The sequence below is a fragment of the Falco peregrinus genome, chromosome 1 (assembly GCF_023634155.1).
Source record: "Falco peregrinus isolate bFalPer1 chromosome 1, bFalPer1.pri, whole genome shotgun sequence".
Lineage (NCBI taxonomy): Eukaryota > Metazoa > Chordata > Aves > Falconiformes > Falconidae > Falco > Falco peregrinus.
Window position 1 is genome coordinate 5,434,978 of NC_073721.1, and position 18,630 is coordinate 5,453,607.

Consider the following 18,630-nt stretch of genomic DNA (forward strand, 5'->3'; position numbering starts at 1 on the left):
AATAATATTCAGAGACTAGGAGAAGTAGAAGAAGTACCATCAAGCTATGCCCTGAAAAATGGTGGGGTAGCAACACTGCAGCAGCAAGATCACAGCAGGAGCAGGGGCAGGAGAGAAAACAGAAGGTCTGGGCAGAGCAGAGGGGAAGGTCCTCTTCTAGAGAGGCAGGAAAGCCCAGGTCCAAGAAAGTCTTCACTGTGCTGAGCAGGTCAGTGGATTCCTTCAAGCCTGGACAATCTCTGGTCGACACAACAGGACTAGAGGAAAGGCAGGTCAGCCTCCTGGGTTGCTCTGCCCTTCAAGGTGTCTGTAGGCAGAGAAGAGGGGAGGACTCTACTCATGTTCCTCATGTTCCTCGTTACTCATGTGTGACAGATGCATTCAGCCCCCTAACCAAACTAGCAGTAGTTTGTTACAGTCTCCAAAGGAGGTAAAGGCCTGAGCCATAGGTGGGCCAAGAGCCCCTTTAGAAAACCCACGAAGGAGCAGAGCGACCCAGCGAGCGTTGATGCATATGGGCTTGGAACACAGATCATACAATTAACACATGAACAGTGGGTGCCTTTTCCAAGACTCATTTACCAAGGAACAAAGCAAGTTGTGGGTACAAGGGGTTTCATGCATACCTCCCCGGTGTCTGCAATTTGACTATGAGCCAACCACTTCATCCCGTAAATATGACAGCCTGTGAGCCTTCTTTGGGCTCTCCCTGCTAGGCAGCATGGCCACATAGTGGTGATGTTCCCTTGAGATGGGACACCCCTCAAAGCTGCTCCTTGAGGCAGAGAGACCTTTTTATCAATGACAGATTTTTGGATGAGTCCAGTTTGAGCTTTCTCTAAATTACAACTGGACTGCACACCAGTGACTCTCTCCTTGAACTATGACGCCTCTTAAGGTTTGAGATTCCTTACCTGAGGCCAGGAGATTCTTCCCTACCCAAGGTGGAGAGATCCCTTATTTGAAACAGATCCTTGGTAAGTAGCTGATAGTATGCTAAATTGCTACTAATGAAATCCATGTAGCTAATTCCTTTAGACATAAAGCATTGTCCAATTCTGAGACTAAGATTGGACCTAGACGCACCTAAGCTCCATCAGGAGTTTAGAAAGCAAAGGAGTTGGTCCACTTTGAACCTTGTGACTCAATGGGAGCATGTCCCTTACCCTTTGCTTCTCTGGTCTCTACATAAATCTTCCTAGCTCAATTCTAACTCGATTTTCCTTTGTATGTTTCATCCATGTAGTAAGTGGTAGAGTGAACCTTGCCATCAAACTTTGTTAAATTGCACATCTACAAATTAATATTAAAACTCTTTTTGCTAATAACTTTGATGATGATTCTTGGAACGACCCTAAATCACTCATCCATGACATCATGTGTAGACAACAAAATTCATTTCGACTTTCTGTGGGCAATGTTAATCCCTCCTTGTATGGTGCCTTCTCCACAGCATGGAGAAGTAATGAAAGGCCTGCCTGGAGTCACCAGGAAAAGGCAGCTTGAAGGAAGAAATGGCACAGGAAGTAATGATGATTCCCGTCAGAGCTGCCCACATCCTCCTCGTCAGGTCAAGATGTCACCCTAGAGTACAGCTCACCTTCCTTACACGTCACTACTTTGTCTCTGACTCACCTCATGCATAGTACCTTATACTGTTCCCAAAAAACTTTCCTCTTTCATAGCTGGCTAGAAAACAGAAAAGTCTAAAGAAGATCATTTCTCAATCAAATACCAATGACCTTTCCACCTGTAATGTGTAGTTTCTTCCAAACAGGTTCTTCCTTTTTTATTGTTTTTATTTTCTTTTCGCATGGAGACAAGAGACAAGTCATGCTTCCTTATGACAACTTACGTACATTCTCTCCCTCCTGCCCCCATTAAAGGTGTAGAAATGCGTAAGAACAAGAGCAGAAATCATCACTTGGCAAAGCCACTGTGTCAGAAGCCACCTTCTCCAACCTGATAATGCGTTAGCTGGGAGTTCGGACACTTGGGTTGTATGTGTGCAAGTACACAAAAAAAAGTAGTGCTCAAAAGATGTTTTCTTTCCTGCATTTTTTAATTACCCATTTAAAATAAGATTTGATTATATTCATCCTTTATACAAAATCTTATAAATGGCCTGCATTTTCTCAGAGGAAAATGTAATTGTGAAGATCCGTACCCCAAAAAACAAGGAATGCTGTACAGGAGCAATTCCTTATGTGCAGCCCCTGTGCATTTTTGGCTATGACTCATTACTGAGATATTTTTACTGCAAAGAAACATTTTTCTTGGACTATTTTCCAGACTACCTCACGGTGCTACACAGGTGTTTTATCTGCATATCAGCAATGGCAAAATAAGTTAGTTCTTTCTCAGGTCACCCAAATCAGTCTTCTTAGATGGACACTCAACCAGGAGCTCAACAGAGATGCTCTGAAATATCCAGCGTTGAAGATGGCCACTTATTTGGATGCCGAGATGGAAGAATCAACATTTCTTTAGATCTCAAGTGTATTTGGACTTGAGGATTTCAAAGCCAAGCTCCTTTATAAATTCAGTTCATGGTAACACCAGGTGTTATCTTGATATAGTACATTTTTCAAAAAAGATAAAAGATCTGGATGGTGGAATAGTCAAGTAAGAGTTACTCTCTACGCAGATTGCAACATTAATGAATGCAGTAGGTGGCGGGTGAAAACATCTTTCCAGCTTCAAGTCTTGGGTTTCCTTTCACATTATCTGGTATGGTATGGGTTCTTCAGTTTACACTTCAAAAGAAATGCTCCCACCATGAGAACAGCAGCTAAAAGCACCACAGTGGTTACAGCCAAAGAAACGTGGGAGCTGGCAGCAGGCACTGAGCTCTGAGACTCCCCTTTCTCCTGAATGTCAGAAGCCAGCTTTGTGGGAAAAAAAAAAAAAAAAGAAAAAAAAAAAAAAAAAGAAAAAAAAAAAGAAAAAAAAAAAAAAGAAAAAAAAAAAAAAAAGAGAGAGAGAGAGGGGGGTTTAATTTCCTTTTTTCCTGAGCTAGTTAATCTCAAAGGTAATGAGGCAAAGAGAACCTGAATTTAAAAAGTTGCAATCTGGATCTGATCAGAAACCAAATTGTTTTATTGTGCATTGTTTCACAAATGATTCTGTGGCCATGCCAAACAAGTAAAGATTATGGTAGGAAATTGAAGAGCAACTAAGAGTTTGTAATGATTACACTCTAAGACCATAAGATGCTGGGTTTTGATAGTGGAAACAGCAGCTACAGGACAGTGGGAGACAATATTTCCAAGAGGACCTACAGACTGGTTTCTAATAAATAAGAGACATGTCCATCAGGCACAGAGAGCTTTGAAAAATTAATATAAATCCTGCAGGGATATGAGTTACATCTCATCCTTCTTCCCACGGAACCAAATCAATTGCCATTTGACATGTGCAGGACAAATAATGGATCTACACTATGACAGAAAGGAAGTAGCTGGTAAACCTTATAAAAAAAAAAATCCCCCTAAGAATTATAGCAGAGTTGTGAATAAATCAGCAAAGGTTTGTCCAGAGCTGGATTTCGAGTTCGAACTGATGCACAAACATACAGTAATCTACAGAGTTTTATGTCATTTAATTTTTTTAAACTTACCAGCAGTCCTTTTTCCAGTGTCAGCTTCCCGAAGTTGGATAGGTCCAAGAACAACATTCATTTTTTCATGGGAAGAGCCTACATTCCTCTTGAACCTACTAACACAGCCCTGGTAGCAGCGGGAAGAGTAGTCACGGTACTGGCACACCACCAGCTCACACTGCAGGTAAACTGATGAGTGTCGATTAAAGAATGAAAAAGCATTAAATGCAAACCGAGTAACATTGTGGTATGGTGAATAGTAAGAGGAGTAGGTAGGATCCTTAACACACCTGGAAAGATATAAAATTAACAGATTAGCTATTGGGAATACAAACACTATTTCACTATCTCTGTGCAATATGTTTCAACTTTAAATATAAAACCAGAAGGTAACGGTATAAGAGAACTCAACAGGATTAAAAAACCAAGTATTCTTAGCAAGAAGGGAAATTAAGAAACAAAAAAAAGTAACAGTGGCAGTGATTTCTACCACAATAATATATACAGCACAGAAATTTTGTAGCTCATCAAAGTTTCTGCAAACATGAGTAGCTGAAAAATAACTAGTGGTGAAGACCTGATTTGCATTTGCAAACAGGATTGCCTATTTCCAAATAGATCCCAGCAGATCGCTGCAGAAAGTGCCCCTTTCTATTCTGGAAGAACAAAATTACTTCTAATACACAACTTTTTGGGGAAAGAAACATGCTTTCTAGTCCTTCAGTGTTGGTAGTGTACCTTGCTTGAATCGTGACACCTGACACAAATCTCCAGGTTTTTCGCAGAACAAGTTGCTAGATTAACTTTTCTGTCAATGAGTTTCACTTACTGTCAATTACTAGCCTTAGAAGTTACCTAACTTAGATCCTAGTCCATCTGGTTTAATTTAACCACCATGAAAAAAGATCACAATAATCAACCCAGAATTGTTACTCCAGGATATGTCAGAGTTGCCCTTAATTATATCCGTGCTCATTTCCCTAATAAATACACCAAGGATTTTAAATCCTTCTCATTCCTGTTTTATTTTATAGCGCAGTGATATCCCAACACACTTTATATTTACAAATAGATATTACTGATTTCAGATTCAGTAAATACATTTGCTTTTGGCACAGCTCCATGTCACATGAATAAAAATTAACTGGAATCACAAGCCTAACTTGCAGCTTCTCAGCGGGTTACTACCCTGCTAAGGTTACTGATGTGAACACCCTCCTAGCAGGCAGAAAAATTCACATGCCACCAAGCACAGAAGGGAAATAAACTAGCACAAGCCTTTCATTCCTGGAACAAAATGGCACAGTGACAGCCACACTTTTATGCTTCCAGCTCCATCAGTTTTACATTCTTTACAAGAGTCCACAACTTTCCCATTTCAAATCAAAGGCACATCTTGTATCAAATCAAGCAAAATGTTTTAGATTTCTAGAATAGCAAGAAAAAACTAAGGGTTTCTCTTCTTTTTCTTTTTTTATTTTGATGTATGGAACCATAAAGCTATTGACATCTCTATGTTTCAGAAACAAATTCAGACCTCATTTTCTACACTACCTCCTTGAGTAAAGTCTTAGTGCTTGCCTGCAAACTTCTGAATGGCATTTCTTTGACATATTATATTTTATTCAGGCTTTGCCAAGAGGCCTTTCTTAGAAGTATATTTATATTAAGAATTGCAAGCACCGTATACCAGCCCTAGAGCAATTCTTTCATAAATTAAGCTCTTTCAGAACTATGCATAGAGCTACTTTTAAAGTGATTCTTTAGAAAGTTCTTACCCATTTCTGATCAATATATAGGCCAGTGTTCTAAAATTGTTAGGATCAGGTGATGCCACACATGTGTCCACAAACACCACAAGATTTGGGTCAGAGCTGTGAAGAGAAGCTTGAAGGAACAAATTCTGATTCAGGTCAACGTAGTATGGAAAGTCATGCACTGGCCACAGGAAAGATGAGGAATTGTAGAATTTCAAGTTCATGTCGTATCTGCCATACTGGGTTTCATCAACGTTAATGACATCATTGGCATCGTACATTACTTGCACCCAGGTGTCCTGGAGCATTTTGCATTTGGTGTGCAAGTGAAGGTCCCTTTGCCTTTTGATGATGTAACCAGAAGCGGGCACTGTTATCACATTGGAGTAGGTGATTGTTTCATTGTTGCCCTGTTTGACACATTAGATAAGTACAAAATTACCACATATAGTCATGTCCACAGTGAGTACTATGACCTTCTCTGTATGTGCCAGGTCCTAGTATTAGTCAGTAAGAACATGGCATACTCAGTGTCATACATACAAACCCAAGCATCCTGGATGGGATTGTTTGCTTAACTCTCTCCTATACTTTGTTCTCTAGAACATCACTGAAATAAATACAGGGATTACTTAAACCCTGGGAAGGACAACCTCCAGGAACACATGCTTCTTTTCTGTGTTTTGAATACCTGTGGGCCACAACACCCTTTGTGATTCATGACAGTTTTCCAAATATCTATTAAATTTCCATGCCCAGACTTAGACATCTCTCCTAAAATATGTTGATACCAACCTGTCTTTGTGTACCACAGCCATTGTATGGAATGTTGAATATAACTTCAGTTGATGTAATTGTTGGTCTACAATAAGAGTCTGACAAGCTGGCGTTCCACACTGAGTAGCCACGTGACTGGAGATAGCGTCTGTCTATAACTGCGCGCATGGAAGTTGGCAAGCACACAAGGGCTAGGGAATAAAATATTAATTATTAGTGATTTCAGGTACTTGATAATGCCTGCATGTTATGACTTCAGCAAATACAATAAATTCTGTCATTTAGGGGAGAGAATTCATAAGCCAAACCACTTATTTTTATACCTTAGACCTTAATATGAATAAGCAATGGTGTCTGACAAACTTCAGCTGACCTTCAGTTAGTCTCCTGACAAAAAGTAGCTTACAATAGGCTGCTGCTGAGACCTTGGGCCAGTATCACCACTCGCATGAAGATGCTAAGTGGAAGGTTTTATGAATAAGAATTCAAAAGCTCTTGTGGAAGGTGTAGAGCTAAATGTTCCCATTGGCTTGCAGAAACACTGTTCGGGTGGGAGAGGATCCTGAAACCACCTCCACGACATTTCACTGAATCCATGACATAAAAAAAAAAAAAAAAAATGATCCCAGGGAGATTTTGGCTTTTGGTAGAGAGAGATATTTGATAACAGGGACCAACTGGCAATGCAAAGCCTCTTGAAAGGCAGTTACAAAGACAACAGACCCAAATGTGATGGCCATTGTTTGTGCCTGGCATGGCTGTGAGTGCACATTAGATAAACTTTCCCACTGGGACTGCAGGACAGAAGTGCAACAGGACATCCAGAGAAGTGGCTTTGAAGATTTCATCTCCTGAATGTTTCTAGATGCTCATATATAAATCCATAATGTACCTGAACCGCTGTTGGCATAGCTCTGCTTTGAATAGTTTGACTAGGAAGCCTCCAAAGGTCCTTTCTAACCAATATATCTATGAAAATATGTTCACAAAGGTAGAAAAAAGATATATGAATAATGACATGATAAGAAGAAATATGAATTTAGACTGGCCATCATAGAAAACATGTAAAGACAATTTGATACTTGAAGATTTTTTTTTTAAATAAAATATTTTTTTTTTGTCTGAAAGTGATCCAGCAGTAACCAGTCATGAAATCCAAGTAGGAATGTTATCTATGTGGGATTTCTTCAACAACATCAACAAATCCTTATTTAGCAACTAGAATCAGGGTATTAAAGATCCTTACCAAAGAAAACATTACAAACAGAACAGAAACTCACTGGTGCTCTGGTCTGCTGGAAAGGACTGATACTCAGCACGAAACCCTCTACTGGAATATCCAGAGTCACTGTGAAATCTGACAGTCAAAAAATTTGAGGATGATGTGTACGTGAGATAAGAACTAGAACAAATTTTTCCAAGCAGAGGAGATGTTTTGGGAGGCCCATCATAGATCTCAATATAGTCATTCTGGCATCCACCTTGCAACCTGGGGAAGAAATGTGAATATATAATAAAATGCATGAGGTAAACTCTGCTTTTTAAGTGATGAACAAACAATAAACTAAGATACCGCACTCACACAACTCCCACGTAATATTTATACTTCATTTGAAAGCATGGGAAATGTGCTTGGGAGCTGTGTTTGTAGTTGAGATTTGGGACCCATTTATTGCCCAAGCAAGAAGTGGCTTACTTACTGAATGCTTATAAATGTGAGCATAACACGGAAATTATTTGTCACTTGTATCTGCCATAAACACTCAGCATTATCTGGATAATTCAAAGGATAAGAAGGACTCTGGATGGTTCCGGAGGAATTAAAAAGCAAGCCACCACAAATATATTTTTTAGCTAAAACAAAAAACAAACAAACAAACAAAAAACATAAGATACGAAACTTAATAATTTAGATTTACCCCTCATAAAACGAAAAATACATTTTATGTATCTAAGCAAAAGCAACAGCAAGTTAAATCTCCAGAGAAACTGAAATATTGTGCTCTTCTCATTCAGGCTACAAGACTGATGACCTCCAGAGAACGGTGACGCTTCCGTGTCCTTTTACATTTGGTAGGCTTAAAAAATAAGTATCTATGAGAAAAAGCAGAAGCTCCTACCTTAATAACATTGAAACTAGAAAAGAAAGAAAAGATTTCCCAAAAAATCAATTCAGTGAAATCAGGCCAAGCAATAGAATCACATAGAAATAGGAGAACAGTATGAAGGATTTGAAATGTAAAAAAATTTTTTGAAAAATTATAACAATGTAAAACTTGAAAACCTCAAATATATCAACGTATAAAAAAAACACGTCAAAATTAATACACTGAACAGAAGAAAAAAGCTGACACACCTGCAGTAGTAAATGGTGGACTCGAAACATTTATCATGGCCATGGCATCTGTAGGGGAGGAAGAGAAAGGAGCAAGTGAGGACCTTGTGGATGAAGGACAAGGGCACGTTTTCTCCCAGAGTGGGGATGCTGGGGCCACCCAGTGAAACAGATGATGCAGAACCTGGCGGTCTCACCAGGGTGGTCTTCCATGGTGGGAACAAGGCAAAACAAAGCCCTTGAGCACCTCTCCAACACATAGCCAACAGCGGCCAACAAGGGCTGCTTCTTGAAAGCGTCCCGGTGTTGAGGAAGGACAAGCAAGGGTACCTGAGCACACCACACCAGCATCTTCACCGTGGTGACAGTTGTGGATGCCCCAACCATTGTTCCTGCACTCGAAGAGGGACGACTCATTCCCTGTGCAGTGCACGTCATCCAGGTAGATGTTGCCGGTGCCTTGTCCAAAGTAGGCACTTGATGGTGCAGATACAGCATAGCCGCACCCCAGCTGCCTGCACACGACCTCGGCATCCTGCAGGTCCCAGCTGTCATCACAGACGGTGCCCCGGTTCCCATACTGGTAAATCTCTACACGCCCCTCACACCGGTTCCTGCCATTCACCAGGCTCAGGGAGACACCTTGGGAAGGAGGAGACATGGAAAACATGGGAGACCCCTGGTCACGGGGACACCTTCTCTTGCTGCCACAATGGCAGTGCTCTCCGAGTTTCAGGCCACCAGGACGGCCGCCCTCAGCATAACTACTCTGTGTGGTTCCCTGGCTCTGCTGTGCCGTGGAGAAGACCAAATCCCACCCTGTGAGCCACAAAGTGGTACCGCCAGAGGCAGTGGCCAGCAAAACCGTGACAAAGTGAGACCCACCTGGAGGAATGGATACTGTGAAGCTGGGTGCGGTCGTCCTTGTGGCATCTGTAGGGGAGGAAGAGAAAGGAGCAAGTGAGGACCTTGTGGATGAAGGACAAGGGCACGTTTTCTCCCAGAGTGGGGATGCTGGGGCCACCCGGTGAAACAGATGATGCAGAACCTGGCGGTCTCACCAGGGTGGTCTTCCATGGTGGGAACAAGGCAAAACAAAGCCCTTGAGCACCTCTCCAACACATAGCCAACAGCGGCCAACAAGGGCTGCTTCTTGAAAGCGTCCCGGTGTTGAGGAAGGACAAGCAAGGGTACCTGAGCACACCACACCAGCATCTTCACCGTGGTGACAGTTGTGGATGCCCCAACCATTGTTCCTGCACTCGAAGAGGGACAACTCATTCCCTGTGCAGTGCACATCATCCAGGTAGATGTTGCCGGTGCCTTGTCCAAAGTAGGCACTTGATGGTGCAGATACAGCATAGCCGCACCCCAGCTGCCTGCACACGACCTCGGCATCCTGCAGGTCCCAGCTGTCATCACAGACGGTGCCCCGGTTCCCATACTGGTAAATCTCTACACGCCCCTCACACCGGCTGCTGCCATTCACCAGGCTCAGGGAGACACCTTGGGAAGGAGGAGACATGGAAAACATGGGAGACCACTGGTCACGCGGACACCTTCTCTTGCTGCCACAATGGCAGTGCTCTCCGAGTTTCAGGCCACCAGGACGGCCGCCCTCAGCATAACTACTCTGTGTGGTTCCCTGGCTCTGCTGTGCCGTGGAGAAGACCAAATCCCACCCTGTGAGCCACAAAGTGGTACCGCCAGAGGCAGTGGCCAGCAAAACCGTGACAAAGTGAGACCCACCTGGAGGAATGGATACTGTGAAGCTGGGTGCAGTCGTCCTTGTGGCATCTGTAGGGGAGGAAGAGAAAGGAGCAAGTGAGGACCTTGTGGATGAAGGACAAGGGCACGTTTTCTCCCAGAGTGGGGATGCTGGGGCCACCCGGTGAAACAGATGATGCAGAACCTGGCGGTCTCACCAGGGTGGTCTTCCATGGTGGGAACAAGGCAAAACAAAGCCCTTGAGCACCTCTCCAACACATAGCCAACAGCGGCCAACAAGGGCTGCTTCTTGAAAGCGTCCCGGTGTTGAGGAAGGACAAGCAAGGGTACCTGAGCACACCACACCAGCATCTTCACCGTGTTGACAGTTGTGGATGCCCCAACCATTGTTCCTGCACTCGAAGAGGGACAACTCATTCCCTGTGCAGTGCACATCATCCAGGTAGATGTTGCCGGTGCCTTGTCCAAAGTAGGCACTTGATGGTGCAGATACAGCATAGCCGCACCCCAGCTGCCTGCACACGACCTCGGCATCCTGCAGGTCCCAGCTGTCATCACAGACGGTGCCCCGGTTCCCATACTGGTAAATCTCTACACGCCCCTCACACCGGCTGCTGCCATTCACCAGGCTCAGGGAGACACCTTGGGAAGGAGGAGACATGGAAAACATGGGAGACCACTGGTCACGCGGACACCTTCTCTTGCTGCCACAATGGCAGTGCTCTCCGAGTTTCAGGCCACCAGGACGGCCGCCCTCAGCATAACTACTCTGTGTGGTTCCCTGGCTCTGCTGTGCCGTGGAGAAGACCAAATCCCACCCTGTGAGCCACAAAGTGGTACCGCCAGAGGCAGTGGCCAGCAAAACCGTGACAAAGTGAGACCCACCTGGAGGAATGGATACTGTGAAGCTGGGTGCAGTCGTCCTTGTGGCATCTGTAGGGGAGGAAGAGAAAGGAGCAAGTGAGGACCTTGTGGATGAAGGACAAGGGCACGTTTTCTCCCAGAGTGGGGATGCTGGGGCCACCCGGTGAAACAGATGATGCAGAACCTGGCGGTCTCACCAGGGTGGTCTTCCATGGTGGGAACAAGGCAAAACAAAGCCCTTGAGCACCTCTCCAACACATAGCCAACAGCGGCCAACAAGGGCTGCTTCTTGAAAGCGTCCCGGTGTTGAGGAAGGACAAGCAAGGGTACCTGAGCACACCACACCAGCGTCTTCACCGTGGTGACAGTTGTGGATGCCCCAACCATTGTTCCTGCACTCGAAGAGGGACAACTCATTCCCTGTGCAGTGCACGTCATCCAGGTAGATGTTGCCGGTGCCTTGTCCAAAGTAGGCACTTGATGGTGCAGATACAGCATAGCCGCACCCCAGCTGCCTGCACACGACCTCGGCATCCTGCAGGTCCCAGCTGTCATCACAGACGGTGCCCCGGTTCCCATACTGGTAAATCTCTACACGCCCCTCACACCGGTTCCTGCCATTCACCAGGCTCAGGGAGACACCTTGGGAAGGAGGAGACATGGAAAACATGGGAGACCACTGGTCACGGGGACACCTTCTCTTGCTGCCACAATGGCAGTGCTCTCCGAGTTTCAGGCCACCAGGACGGCCGCCCTCAGCATAACTACTCTGTGTGGTTCCCTGGCTCTGCTGTGCCGTGGAGAAGACCAAGTGGTACCGCCAGAGGCAGTGGCCAGCAAAACCGTGACAAAGTGAGACCCACCTGGAGGAATGGATACTGTGAAGCTGGGTGCGGTCGTCCTTGTGGCATCTGTAGGGGAGGAAGAGAAAGGAGCAAGTGAGGACCTTGTGGATGAAGGACAAGGGCACGTTTTCTCCCAGAGTGGGGATGCTGGGGCCACCCGGTGAAACAGATGATGCAGAACCTGGCGGTCTCACCAGGGTGGTCTTCCATGGTGGGAACAAGGCAAAACAAAGCCCTTGAGCACCTCTCCAACACATAGCCAACAGCGGCCAACAAGGGCTGCTTCTTGAAAGCGTCCCGGTGTTGAGGAAGGACAAGCAAGGGTACCTGAGCACACCACACCAGCATCTTCACCATGGTGACAGTTGTGGATGCCCCAACCATTGTTCCTGCACTCGAAGAGGGACAACTCATTCCCTGTGCAGTGCACATCATCCAGGTAGATGTTGCCGGTGCCTTGTCCAAAGTAGGCACTTGATGGTGCAGATACAGCATAGCCGCACCCCAGCTGCCTGCACACGACCTCGGCATCCTGCAGGTCCCAGCTGTCATCACAGACGGTGCCCCGGTTCCCATACTGGTAAATCTCTACACGCCCCTCACACCGGCTGCTGCCATTCACCAGGCTCAGGGAGACACCTTGGGAAGGAGGAGACATGGAAAACATGGGAGACCACTGGTCACGCGGACACCTTCTCTTGCTGCCACAATGGCAGTGCTCTCCGAGTTTCAGGCCACCAGGACGGCCGCCCTCAGCATAACTACTCTGTGTGGTTCCCTGGCTCTGCTGTGCCGTGGAGAAGACCAAATCCCACCCTGTGAGCCACAAAGTGGTACCGCCAGAGGCAGTGGCCAGCAAAACCGTGACAAAGTGAGACCCACCTGGAGGAATGGATACTGTGAAGCTGGGTGCAGTCGTCCTTGTGGCATCTGTAGGGGAGGAAGAGAAAGGAGCAAGTGAGGACCTTGTGGATGAAGGACAAGGGCACGTTTTCTCCCAGAGTGGGGATGCTGGGGCCACCCGGTGAAACAGATGATGCAGAACCTGGCGGTCTCACCAGGGTGGTCTTCCATGGTGGGAACAAGGCAAAACAAAGCCCTTGAGCACCTCTCCAACACATAGCCAACAGCGGCCAACAAGGGCTGCTTCTTGAAAGCGTCCCGGTGTTGAGGAAGGACAAGCAAGGGTACCTGAGCACACCACACCAGCATCTTCACCGTGGTGACAGTTGTGGATGCCCCAACCATTGTTCCTGCACTCGAAGAGGGACAACTCATTCCCTGTGCAGTGCACATCATCCAGGTAGATGTTGCCGGTGCCTTGTCCAAAGTAGGCACTTGATGGTGCAGATACAGCATAGCCGCACCCCAGCTGCCTGCACACGACCTCGGCATCCTGCAGGTCCCAGCTGTCATCACAGACGGTGCCCCGGTTCCCATACTGGTAAATCTCTACACGCCCCTCACACCGGTTCCTGCCGTTCACCAGGCTCAGGGAGACACCTTGGGAAGGAGGAGACATGGAAAACATGGGAGACCACTGGTCACGCGGACACCTTCTCTTGCTGCCACAATGGCAGTGCTCTCCGAGTTTCAGGCCACCAGGACGGCCGCCCTCAGCATAACTACTCTGTGTGGTTCCCTGGCTCTGCTGTGCCGTGGAGAAGACCAAATCCCACCCTGTGAGCCACAAAGTGGTACCGCCAGAGGCAGTGGCCAGCAAAACCGTGACAAAGTGAGACCCACCTGGAGGAATGGATACTGTGAAGCTGGGTGCAGTCGTCCTTGTGGCATCTGTAGGGGAGGAAGAGAAAGGAGCAAGTGAGGACCTTGTGGATGAAGGACAAGGGCACGTTTTCTCCCAGAGTGGGGATGCTGGGGCCACCCGGTGAAACAGATAATGCAGAACCTGGCGGTCTCACCAGGGTGGTCTTCCATGGTGGGAACAAGGCAAAACAAAGCCCTTGAGCACCTCTCCAACACATAGCCAACAGCGGCCAACAAGGGCTGCTTCTTGAAAGCGTCCCGGTGTTGAGGAAGGACAAGCAAGGGTACCTGAGCACACCACACCAGCATCTTCACCGTGGTGACAGTTGTGGATGCCCCAACCATTGTTCCTGCACTCGAAGAGGGACAACTCATTCCCTGTGCAGTGCACATCATCCAGGTAGATGTTGCCGGTGCCTTGTCCAAAGTAGGCACTTGATGGTGCAGATACAGCATAGCCGCACCCCAGCTGCCTGCACACGACCTCGGCATCCTGCAGGTCCCAGCTGTCATCACAGACGGTGCCCCGGTTCCCATACTGGTAAATCTCTACACGCCCCTCACACCGGCTGCTGCCATTCACCAGGCTCAGGGAGACACCTTGGGAAGGAGGAGACATGGAAAACATGGGAGACCCCTGGTCACGCGGACACCTTCTCTTGCTGCCACAATGGCAGTGCTCTCCGAGTTTCAGGCCACCAGGACGGCCGCCCTCAGCATAACTACTCTGTGTGGTTCCCTGGCTCTGCTGTGCCGTGGAGAAGACCAAATCCCACCCTGTGAGCCACAAAGTGGTACCGCCAGAGGCAGTGGCCAGCAAAACCGTGACAAAGTGAGACCCACCTGGAGGAATGGATACTGTGAAGCTGGGTGCAGTCGTCCTTGTGGCATCTGTAGGGGAGGAAGAGAAAGGAGCAAGTGAGGACCTTGTGGATGAAGGACAAGGGCACGTTTTCTCCCAGAGTGGGGATGCTGGGGCCACCCGGTGAAACAGATGATGCAGAACCTGGCGGTCTCACCAGGGTGGTCTTCCATGGTGGGAACAAGGCAAAACAAAGCCCTTGAGCACCTCTCCAACACATAGCCAACAGCGGCCAACAAGGGCTGCTTCTTGAAAGCGTCCCGGTGTTGAGGAAGGACAAGCAAGGGTACCTGAGCACACCACACCAGCATCTTCACCGTGGTGACAGTTGTGGATGCCCCAACCATTGTTCCTGCACTCGAAGAGGGACAACTCATTCCCTGTGCAGTGCACATCATCCAGGTAGATGTTGCCGGTGCCTTGTCCAAAGTAGGCACTTGATGGTGCAGATACAGCATAGCCGCACCCCAGCTGCCTGCACACGACCTCGGCATCCTGCAGGTCCCAGCTGTCATCACAGACGGTGCCCCGGTTCCCATACTGGTAAATCTCTACACGCCCCTCACACCGGTTCCTGCCGTTCACCAGGCTCAGGGAGACACCTTGGGAAGGAGGAGACATGGAAAACATGGGAGACCCCTGGTCACGGGGACACCTTCTCTTGCTGCCACAATGGCAGTGCTCTCCGAGTTTCAGGCCACCAGGACGGCCGCCCTCAGCATAACTACTCTGTGTGGTTCCCTGGCTCTGCTGTGCCGTGGAGAAGACCAAGTGGTACCGCCAGAGGCAGTGGCCAGCAAAACCGTGACAAAGTGAGACCCACCTGGAGGAATGGATACTGTGAAGCTGGGTGCAGTCGTCCTTGTGGCATCTGTAGGGGAGGAAGAGAAAGGAGCAAGTGAGGACCTTGTGGATGAAGGACAAGGGCACGTTTTCTCCCAGAGTGGGGATGCTGGGGCCACCCGGTGAAACAGATGATGCAGAACCTGGCGGTCTCACCAGGGTGGTCTTCCATGGTGGGAACAAGGCAAAACAAAGCCCTTGAGCACCTCTCCAACACATAGCCAACAGCGGCCAACAAGGGCTGCTTCTTGAAAGCGTCCCGGTGTTGAGGAAGGACAAGCAAGGGTACCTGAGCACACCACACCAGCATCTTCACCGTGTTGACAGTTGTGGATGCCCCAACCATTGTTCCTGCACTCGAAGAGGGACGACTCATTCCCTGTGCAGTGCACGTCATCCAGGTAGATGTTGCCGGTGCCTTGTCCAAAGTAGGCACTTGATGGTGCAGATACAGCATAGCCGCACCCCAGCTGCCTGCACACGACCTCGGCATCCTGCAGGTCCCAGCTGTCATCACAGACGGTGCCCCGGTTCCCATACTGGTAAATCTCTACACGCCCCTCACACCGGTTCCTGCCATTCACCAGGCTCAGGGAGACACCTTGGGAAGGAGGAGACATGGAAAACATGGGAGACCACTGGTCACGGGGGACACCTTCTCTTGCTGCCACAATGGCAGTGCTCTCCGAGTTTCAGGCCACCAGGACGGCTGCCCTCAGCATAACTACTCTGTGTGGTTCCCTGGCTCTGCTGTGCCGTGGAGAAGACCAAATCCCACCCTGTGAGCCACAAAGTGGTACCGCCAGAGGCAGTGGCCAGCAAAACCGTGACAAAGTGAGACCCACCTGGAGGAATGGATACTGTGAAGCTGGGTGCGGTCGTCCTTGTGGCATCTGTAGGGGAGGAAGAGAAAGGAGCAAGTGAGGACCTTGTGGATGAAGGACAAGGGCACGTTTTCTCCCAGAGTGGGGATGCTGGGGCCACCCGGTGACACAGATGATGCAGAACCTGGCGGTCTCACCAGGGTGGTCTTCCATGGTGGGAACAAGGCAAAACAAAGCCCTTGAGCACCTCTCCAACACATAGCCAACAGCGGCCAACAAGGGCTGCTTCTTGAAAGCGTCCCGGTGTTGAGGAAGGACAAGCAAGGGTACCTGAGCACACCACACCAGCATCTTCACCGTGGCCACAGTTGTGGATGCCCCAACCATTGTTCCTGCACTCGAAGAGGGACAACTCATTCCCTGTGCAGTGCACGTCATCCAGGTAGATGTTGCCGGTGCCTTGTCCAAAGTAGGCACTTGATGGTGCAGATACAGCATAGCCGCACCCCAGCTGCCTGCACACGACCTCGGCATCCTGCAGGTCCCAGCTGTCATCACAGACGGTGCCCCGGTTCCCATACTGGTAAATCTCTACACGCCCCTCACACCGGTTCCTGCCGTTCACCAGGCTCAGGGAGACACCTTGGGAAGGAGGAGACATGGAAAACATGGGAGACCCCTGGTCACGGGGACACCTTCTCTTGCTGCCACAATGGCAGTGCTCTCCGAGTTTCAGGCCACCAGGACGGCCGCCCTCAGCATAACTACTCTGTGTGGTTCCCTGGCTCTGCTGTGCCGTGGAGAAGACCAAATCCCACCCTGTGAGCCACAAAGTGGTACCGCCAGAGGCAGTGGCCAGCAAAACCGTGACAAAGTGAGACCCACCTGGAGGAATGGATACTGTGAAGCTGGGTGCGGTCGTCCTTGTGGCATCTGTAGGGGAGGAAGAGAAAGGAGCAAGTGAGGACCTTGTGGATGAAGGACAAGGGCACGTTTTCTCCCAGAGTGGGGATGCTGGGGCCACCCGGTGAAACAGATGATGCAGAACCTGGCGGTCTCACCAGGGTGGTCTTCCATGGTGGGAACAAGGCAAAACAAAGCCCTTGAGCACCTCTCCAACACATAGCCAACAGCGGCCAACAAGGGCTGCTTCTTGAAAGCGTCCCGGTGTTGAGGAAGGACAAGCAAGGGTACCTGAGCACACCACACCAGCATCTTCACCGTGTTGACAGTTGTGGATGCCCCAACCATTGTTCCTGCACTCGAAGAGGGACGACTCATTCCCTGTGCAGTGCACGTCATCCAGGTAGATGTTGCCGGTGCCTTGTCCAAAGTAGGCACTTGATGGTGCAGATACAGCATAGCCGCACCCCAGCTGCCTGCACACGACCTCGGCATCCTGCAGGTCCCAGCTGTCATCACAGACGGTGCCCCGGTTCCCATACTGGTAAATCTCTACACGCCCCTCACACCGGTTCCTGCCGTTCACCAGGCTCAGGGAGACACCTTGGGAAGGAGGAGACATGGAAAACATGGGAGACCACTGGTCACGCGGACACCTTCTCTTGCTGCCACAATGGCAGTGCTCTCCGAGTTTCAGGCCACCAGGACGGCCGCCCTCAGCATAACTACTCTGTGTGGTTCCCTGGCTCTGCTGTGCCGTGGAGAAGACCAAATCCCACCCTGTGAGCCACAAAGTGGTACCGCCAGAGGCAGTGGCCAGCAAAACCGTGACAAAGTGAGACCCACCTGGAGGAATGGATACTGTGAAGCTGGGTGCGGTCGTCCTTGTGGCATCTGTAGGGGAGGAAGAGAAAGGAGCAAGTGAGGACCTTGTGGATGAAGGACAAGGGCACGTTTTCTCCCAGAGTGGGGATGCTGGGGCCACCTGGTGACACAGATGATGCAGAGCATGGTAGAGGACGAAATCCCACCTTTTAGCCATTTTTAAGCCATTTTTTTCAGGGAAATGAGCCGTAATTTCTTTGTCAGCATGGGAGGTTGCAGTTATCACTGACCTTGAAAAGTTTAAGGTCAGGTGGAACACTGCTCTGAGCCATCTTCCTTCTGAAAATGTCTCAAATCATTACTGGTTGGCTGGACTAAATTACTTTTGAAGTTTCAGTCTCAGGCATTCCTTAATTCTTTGGTTCTGTGATTCTGTGATTCTTGTAGTAAATTGCTGTTTTTCATTCAATTACTATGTTTGACAGGGAAAGTCGTAAAGAATTTCAGTTGATGTATGTTTTCCCTAGATAGATGCACATTTGTTGATGCGGGGTGCTCTACCGCAGACCTTTGCTCTTGCCAGGTTTTATGCTGCATGCCTGATAGCCTCCCAAGGACATGGCTGGCAGAACAATCTCCTGCCCTGGGGCCTGTGGTGCACAGTACCATGCTCTTATGTGTCTCTCCTGCTACCATGCC

At 48.5% G+C, this 18,630-nt stretch overlaps 1 protein-coding gene across 1 annotated transcript in view; it reads right to left on the bottom strand.

The window, feature by feature from the left end:
* Positions 1-17,728, bottom strand: part of LOC101920138 (deleted in malignant brain tumors 1 protein) — a 33,931-nt gene extending 16,203 nt beyond the window's left edge. The window contains exons 1-13 of the mRNA XM_055813998.1: positions 17,386-17,728; positions 16,534-16,845; positions 15,606-16,043; positions 14,815-15,138; positions 13,963-14,274; positions 13,071-13,701; positions 12,235-12,590; positions 11,340-11,704; positions 10,964-10,985; positions 10,476-10,840; positions 10,100-10,121; positions 9,653-9,976; positions 8,789-9,112 (exon numbers count right to left, since the gene is read on the bottom strand). Of these exons, the coding sequence (XP_055669973.1) occupies positions 8,789-9,112; positions 9,653-9,976; positions 10,100-10,121; positions 10,476-10,840; positions 10,964-10,985; positions 11,340-11,704; positions 12,235-12,590; positions 13,071-13,701; positions 13,963-14,274; positions 14,815-15,138; positions 15,606-16,043; positions 16,534-16,845; positions 17,386-17,728 (4,138 nt within the window). The remainder of the gene's footprint in view (positions 1-8,788; positions 9,113-9,652; positions 9,977-10,099; positions 10,122-10,475; positions 10,841-10,963; positions 10,986-11,339; positions 11,705-12,234; positions 12,591-13,070; positions 13,702-13,962; positions 14,275-14,814; positions 15,139-15,605; positions 16,044-16,533; positions 16,846-17,385) is intronic.
* Between the last annotated feature and the right edge of the window lie 902 nt (positions 17,729-18,630).